The 7,370-nt window shown below is 40.0% G+C and overlaps 1 protein-coding gene across 1 annotated transcript; it reads right to left on the bottom strand.

Annotated features, from left to right (window-relative positions):
• Positions 1-3,085: 3,085 nt before the first annotated feature.
• On the bottom strand, positions 3,086-5,662 carry LOC134224097 (fasciclin-3-like). The gene is made up of 5 exons (XM_062703337.1): positions 5,343-5,662; positions 4,939-5,268; positions 3,818-4,150; positions 3,567-3,755; positions 3,086-3,359 (listed from the first exon to the last, which is right to left on the bottom strand). The coding sequence occupies exons 1-5, from the start codon at positions 5,383-5,385 to the stop codon at positions 3,172-3,174; spliced, it is 1,083 nt and encodes a 360-aa protein (XP_062559321.1). The 5' UTR covers positions 5,386-5,662; the 3' UTR covers positions 3,086-3,171.
• Between the last annotated feature and the right edge of the window lie 1,708 nt (positions 5,663-7,370).

The following is a 7,370-nucleotide window of genomic DNA, read 5'->3' as shown; positions in this document are numbered from 1 at the left end:
GGTACAGTTGCTCCGTTTCTTCACGGTCTCGATCTTCCTGCTGGCGCTTTTTCCTCCGGAATATCGAGTTTTGTCTGTTCCGCGCCTGTTTATATCGTGCCTCGTTCGCCCTCGTGCGGTGTTGCAGCAATCTCGCCCATGCTGCATTCTTCTCTTCCACTAACTGCTCACATTCGCCGTCATACCAGTCGTTTCTCTGATCCGGGGCACCGTGCCAAGTGCAGCGGTTGCGGTGCTACCAATGGCGGATCGAATATCTCTCCAGCCATCTTCAAGAGATGCTGCGCCTAGCTGCTCTTCCGTTGGAAGTGCCACTTCCAGCTGCTGCGCGTATTCTTGGGCTAGTCTACCGTCTTGTAGCCGCCCAATGTTAAGCCGCGGCGTCCGACTTCGACGCGTGTTGTACACCGTCGAGAGTTTTGAGCGCAGGCATACTGCAACGAGGTAGTGGTCGGATTCAATATTCGCACTGCGGTAAGTGCGGACGTTCGTGATGTCGGAGAAGAATTTACCGTCGATTAGAACGTGGTCGATTTGGTTTTCCGTTTCTTGGTTAGGTGATCTCCACGTGGCCTTGTGGATGTTTTTGCGGGGGAAGAAGGTGCTTCGGACTACCATTCCGCGGGAGGCTGCGAAGTTTATGCATCGTTGGCCGTTGTCATTCGATACGGTGTGCAGACTATCCGGTCCGATGACCGGTCTATACATTTCCTCCCTTCCTACCTGTGCGTTCATGTCACCGATGACGATTTTAACGTCCCGCAGTGGGCATCCATCATATGTCTGCTCCAGCTGTACGTAGAACGCTTCTTTCTCGTCGTCGGGTCTCCCTTCGTGTGGGCAGTGCACGTTGATGATGCTATAGTTGAAGAAACGGCCTTTAATCCTCAGCTTGCACATCCTTGCGTTGATTGGCTGCCACCCAATCACACGTTGGCGCATCTTACCCAGCACTATGAAGCCGGTTCCCAGCTCGTTGGTGGTGCCACAGCTTTGGTAGAAGGTAGAAGGTTATCATTTTCAATTGAAATTCCAAATTTTTTATGCAATTATTATTCCCATTTTAGACTTTTTGTCGTTTCCTTGTTTTTTTTTATTCCCCCCCCCCTCGTGTTTTCCAAGAGCTGTCGGACATAAAATAAATTTAATATTTGTCTCGGCCTTATCAGGCCGCGGATATATAGACGCAGATCCGGCGGGTCGCCTTTTACAGAAATCGGCTGGCACTTTTTCTTCCGCTCCAGATTTTCTATGTTCAGCGGTTGTTGCTGCTGCTGTGAACGCATGGTTGTTTGTTTTGTCTTAATTGATTAAACGACAATCTTACAAGTGGGGGGTAGGAGGTGGGAAAATCACAAATCGCCAAATTAAAGTGAAAATAAGGAGTTTTGGGCATTTTTGCCATTGATACGCAATAGTGAATAACTAATATTGAATTGCAACGGTAATATTCATTAATAAATGTCTTACAAAAGATTGAATGAGTTCCCTCCCCTCGGGTATGTGATTCTGATGCGATGGGTGGGGTTACGCCATTAGCACTGAGATGGCTTCGAAAGTTATAAACATGAAATATTTATAAATCGGGGATTGAACACTTTCTTATATTTGATAAAAAAAAACTTCCGATTCAGTTCTTACGATGAAGCATTGGGCCAAATGTTCCATATGTGTCGAAAACCCTGCTTCAGTCGGTTTTGAGCGCGTACAATGACATGACAATAGACGTCTAAATAGCATAAAAACTGACAAAGCAATTTGACCTTGACAAGAAAATGATAAAAATGACTTTAAACTATTACGATGTTAGTTAGCATGAGACCTCTCTGACTATTTATGAACGTAATACCCTCTGATTCAGTTGCAACAGCGTCTTCTTGGACTACAGGTTCCGTGTACGGCTGGCAAACTGCTTCGAAAGGAACTAAGCTACGGTATCATCAAAGGCCTGGTGCAGAGGTGTCTACTATATTCAGAGTTCCGCCAGTAAACCTAAAAAAAATGTCTTACAAAAGATTGTATGAGTTATTTTATGACTGATGCCATTTTGCCCTGTGTGTGCATGACGCACTGTTCTCCCCAAGCAACACCACTTATATCTCAGCGAGTAACGACAACTGTGGTATGACTTACTAAACTGCCGCTAACCGCAAGTCGAGCACATCTGTATATGGAGGCCCATAAAGTCTGAGTCATTCACAACGTGTCGTATTTGTGACGCAAAAAGCGCAAAAGGTGGAGCCTTTTTGCAACATCTTGTGAACAAATAAAAACACAAAAACTAACTGGGAATCGAACAATGGACCTTGAGATTTGCAACATTTTACTATAACCATCACAACACAAATTCTATTTGAAGATCCTGCTACAAAACCGCTACATAAATAACAAATTCATTTGTAACTTCATTGTATCTTATGCGGAACATGCAGAGGACTGTCGAGAATAAAATACTGCTGAGCTGAGCTCAAAGCGTTTCGCAACATATCAGAAACATTGTCGTAACAGCAGTGAACCAAAGTGTTATTAATTCTGCAACTTTTCTGTTTTATTTCTGATATGAAACACATTGAATTTCAAATCACCCAAGAAGTCAGATGCGTGGCTTTAATGTGGCTCGATGTATTGCCGGTGTCTTCAATGCAATTTATTAGGAACAAACAACTATTTGAAAGATGTCGCACGTGCTGCTTGGGTCCACTACTTATCCATAATCTATTTGCATAACCGTTGCATTCGACGAGGAATCCTGTCCTATCGTTCCAATAACAAAGTGGTAGACAATAGTCTAAACAAGATATTTACGACTAATGCTTCTATTATGTGGGGTAAAATTAATGCATTCAGACTACATTTCTTAATTTCATTTGATGCATGTCTAAATCTTCATAAATTTGGCTAAAAATTCGTCAAGATACTTTATTCAAGATACCCATTAGAACAGCGGTGTGACATTTGCACCTGCAATGCTTTTGAAAATGTTGAACAGGTCTAAATACAGATAGATATTGTCATCCAAATATGTTGCCTGTACAAATATTAATAGTGATGTTTCCTTCAACTCATCTATGCTACACAAAAGAACTACGAAAACTGTTATTCATTTATCAACTACAATTTCCTTTACATAAAATCCGTCAAAGTAAAAATGTATTTTATCACTTTATCTTTTTAGCCGTATGTCTCCAATTTGAGACGCGTTTCGCTCGTACCACCCGGATGTCGTGCTTTGCAGATGAGCGTCTTGCCGTTGTCACTTGCTTTCACAACTCGCTGTAGTACTTGCTGCGTGGAAATTGTTCCCCGGGAGCTTTGCGTCAAGAATGGTGTCGACAGACCCTCGTAGATCAGCTGGTCATCTGATGAATGCAATTGGACAGAATATTAATAATTTAAGAACAATTTCATTCACCGACTCGTTTTAAAGATTTAAACCAAATGAAAAAAATTAGCTCATCTTCGGCATTTGTTTACTGAAATCTTCCAATTTTGAAAGATTGCAGCCCAAATCCAGCAATAAAATTTAAAAGTGAACGATATTTCAAACGACTGTTACATGATCATACCTAAGAACCATAGAAAACTTGCAGCTGGTTTACCATCCCTGGAAACGCATTCTACAACCAAATTTGATCCAACTTTGAAGGATCCTTCACTAGTTTGGACATCGCTTGAAACTATCAATGCAGGCGCGGATGGTTTCACTTCAATATCTTTGGAGGCGTCCTTTTGAATGAGGTTTGCATCGCTGTTCGCTGTAAATAAAATGTCGCAATCACTTTCAAAACCATCAATAAACATTCCAAATTAATTTCACTTCTTCTCAGTTTGATTGGCAACGCGACTTCCATGAACCCATTCGGGTACAGTTCGTGCTCAGCGCGGCACACCAGCCGCTTTCGGTTATCCTCGACGGCTATCGGTTTCCGGTAGAACTGCTCAACGGTTGCCCTCTGATTAACCACTTCTGTGAAAGCAGCTCCCAGCTCGGTGACGGCGACGGGCTTCCCATCCAGGTTCCACGAAAGCTTCGCAGCTGGCCATCCATTACGAGCGGCACACTTAGCGACCAGTGGTTTTCCGAAATCGAACTCACCGTTGCTATCGTCCACGTTGCTGGACACCTCGATTACCGGGGGCTCGGGAGCAACTGTTCGAGTTGAAGGGGAAAATGAAAATAAAATGAATCGATTGCTGTTTTTTTAGTTGTGCGGCGGAGTTCCATTCAGTTTTGATGATAAAGGAGCGAATATGGGATATAACTTAAGAAGAATGAAACTATGGCATCCAAATGTTCATAAAATTAGGAATATTCTATTGAAAATTTTACGAACATAATAATTGAAATAAATTACTAAATATTCACAGAAGTTGTATTCGTTTCTACTACTGCGCAAATAAAAATTGCATAGGAGCTTTTCACGATAAATTCGTGCCATTTTCTGCCAAGCATAACCCATCTTTAAACACTTTCGACACAAATTTCTGAGAGCTAATTTCAATGAACCAGAAAACGGTGGAAAAAGCAGAATAAACTTTTGCTTTTAACATGCAGCGCTTTGAGCAAATTAATTCGGGTATCCAAAGTTTCAGTGCAACCGAAATGTTAATTTTCACAGTACTTATTGTTGTCTAGTGCTAAAATTAGACTCTTTTGGAGCATGTTGACCTTCATCAGTACTGAATCGATTAGATAGTTTTTTTTATTTCGTAAAAAGCATGCAAAATTTTTAGCATTAACTTTTTTATACTGAATGAGCTTTACTTCGATCACTGATTAAAATATAACGAGTTGAATCAACATTAAAAGACTATCAAATATCTAAGTTGATCCAATTAATTTTTCAAGATTTTATCGATTCATTCTTGAAGGTGAATACTGCTTTTTCGATATCCATACAGAATTATAAACTAAAATGCACAATTCAATCACTGCACCTTTGAACGCGATATCGATAGAGCCCTTATGGGTTTGCCCTGCGACGGATAGAACGCACTCGAACGTGCCCTCGTATTTCTTCTCGATTTCGGCCAACGTCACTCCACAGGACCCCTTACTCCAACCCCTGCCGAAGTAGGTGACTCCCTGCACTGGAGCCGGCAGTCGTTCGCTGGCGGCGAACGGAGCAGCAACTCCCGGAACTTTCACGATGCAGAAATCTATGGGTTGACTTCCGGGTATTTCGCACAGCAGATTGAGATTTCGATGACCCTCCGAGACGAAGGCGGACTTCGGAGCAGTTTGCACCACGATTCCGCTGCAGAGTGCTGGAAAATCAATTCCTCCAATAAGTATCACATTCGCACACAAGCACGTGGTTAATATATCACAATGAACCCACCGACCGGCACCGAAAGCACCACCAATGCAAACAACTGGATCATTTTCTGGGCAGCGCTTGTTTTCCGATTTCACGTCACTTACTCGCTGACCACTATGGAAACGATTGAAACCCGTTCGAAGCAGCACTGAAAATAGGATCAAGAACTATTTGGATTTGCTGCTGTGTCAATGAACGACTCCTAAATGAATGAAGATTGGCGATACGCTGCGGTGGCTTTTAAATTTTTTTTCCGGGTCGCTTGCTGAGAATTTGGGAATATATTCGAGGTGATTAAGTCACTGACTATAGCGTGAGTTGGGATCAGTACCCAAGTAGCAAAATTAATTTTATGATGCACCTGAAGCACTCTTCTAGACTTGTGTATTAAAATCACATTAAAAACCAATTGTCCTACAAGCTTGCTCCAAGACAGCCATAAAACCACTATGAGACGAAAGAGGCCCACTCTTGAGAAGGTGGTCAAGACCATTTTTCAAGGTTCGCTTAAAACTTGTTAGTTTTATCAAAGTGAACTTATAATGGCATAAAAGATCAGCATAAAACCCTGTTAGGATTACTAAGGAATTTGACAGCATGTGTTTTTGTTATCTAGATCCGCTGATGTTAATATTTATTTATATTGAATTTTGTCTGAACCGAATCGAACAGTATCTCATAATGATGAAAATTATTATGGATCCGTTGAAAAATTTAAATGCAATTATTGTGATCGTGTAATTCCACATGCCACAACCACTTTGTCGATGCTTTTCCGAATAAATGTAACAAATATTGAATGCGCCTTATTTATATTGCCAGATATAGTATTATTTTGAAAAACTATTTTTATTTAAAAAATTGTACATACCCAAAAAATAAATTTTGCTCTACTTTTTATTTCGCAGATGTAACAATATTTGTTTTATGCCCCAATCTATTAAATGACTCATGCATGTAAAATGAAAACAAATAGTTTTCAGCAAGGTTTTCAGCGTTCATATAGAAATGGCTTCCATCAAGAAATTTGACGCAGACGATAATCCGCCATGATTTCAATAGTTTTATCGAAAACCATCATAAGATTGGATTAAATCCACTTTATCTCATACAAAACCTGTTAGGTTTATGCAGGAGCATGATAAACTGAACTAGATTTATCGCAATCTTGACGAAGCTTAGTTTGTCTTGAATAAAACTAACTAGTACTGGTCAAAACTAAGAAGTTTTATTGAAGAGCGTTATAAGTTTGGTGCTTTCATTATAACATGTTGTTTACATATCCATTGAAAACAAGTCGTTCATTTGGGAAGAGTTCGCCGTTAAATATTTACTAAACTCTGTCTGTCTGTCTGTCTAAACATATCTGCACAAAATGTTGAATTAAATTAAACCTCAATAGGGTTACTGCTCCTCGGGTTCATAATATCTATCTATCTATATCAATAACAATCGAGAACAAAGAATTGGAGCGCAAAATGTTTTGATTTCCATGTTTGTGATGGTTTTCAGTAGTGGGCACGCATGATTGCAATAAAAAAACGACACATATTGAGCCGAAATCATCCATTTTGCGAATATTGTCATATAATAACATGCAATTCAACTGAAAAAGAAATTCACATAACTTATTTGTTTACCTGTTAGTTCAACATCTATAGGGTTATTTTTAGTCAAAAAGTAAATAGTTAATACTTCTTTATTAAAAATAAACCAGCTTCGAAATACGAGTAGAGTTGATAGTTCGATAATGATTTTTGGTCGCGATTTTGCAACAATATGTTAAAGATTTCAAAAATCTATCTTATAAATACTTAACTTGCCAGTATTTGTTGCGTAGCTCAACCGTCCGTTGAAAACTGGAGAAATTCGCCTGTGTATTGTACCCAGTTGGTTATGATTACGAATGCCCAAAAAATCGAGAAAATGTATTTTGAGGAAAATTGATCGATCATATGATAAATGGGAGGATATGAAATCTGCCTGGTATTGGAAGATCAAGACAGCTGGTGGTAAATTTGATCCGATAGAAAGAAAACTGCAGCTGAT

Source organism: Armigeres subalbatus, chromosome 3, assembly GCF_024139115.2.
Source record: "Armigeres subalbatus isolate Guangzhou_Male chromosome 3, GZ_Asu_2, whole genome shotgun sequence".
Taxonomy (NCBI): Eukaryota; Metazoa; Arthropoda; class Insecta; order Diptera; family Culicidae; genus Armigeres; species Armigeres subalbatus.
Note: the sequence above shows the minus strand (reverse complement) of the source record. Positions and strands in the feature narration are given on the sequence as shown.

Coding starts and splice junctions, on each gene's coding strand:
- LOC134224097 (XM_062703337.1), bottom strand. CDS start 5,385: ATGATCCAGTTGTTTGCATTGGTGGTGCTTTCGGTGCCGGTCG. Junction 5,269..5,342: donor GGTGCTTTCGGTGCCGGTCG/GTGGGTTCATTG, acceptor TTGATTTTCCAG/CACTCTGCAGCGGAATCGTG. Junction 4,151..4,938: donor TATCGATATCGCGTTCAAAG/GTGCAGTGATTG, acceptor CAACTCGAACAG/TTGCTCCCGAGCCCCCGGTA.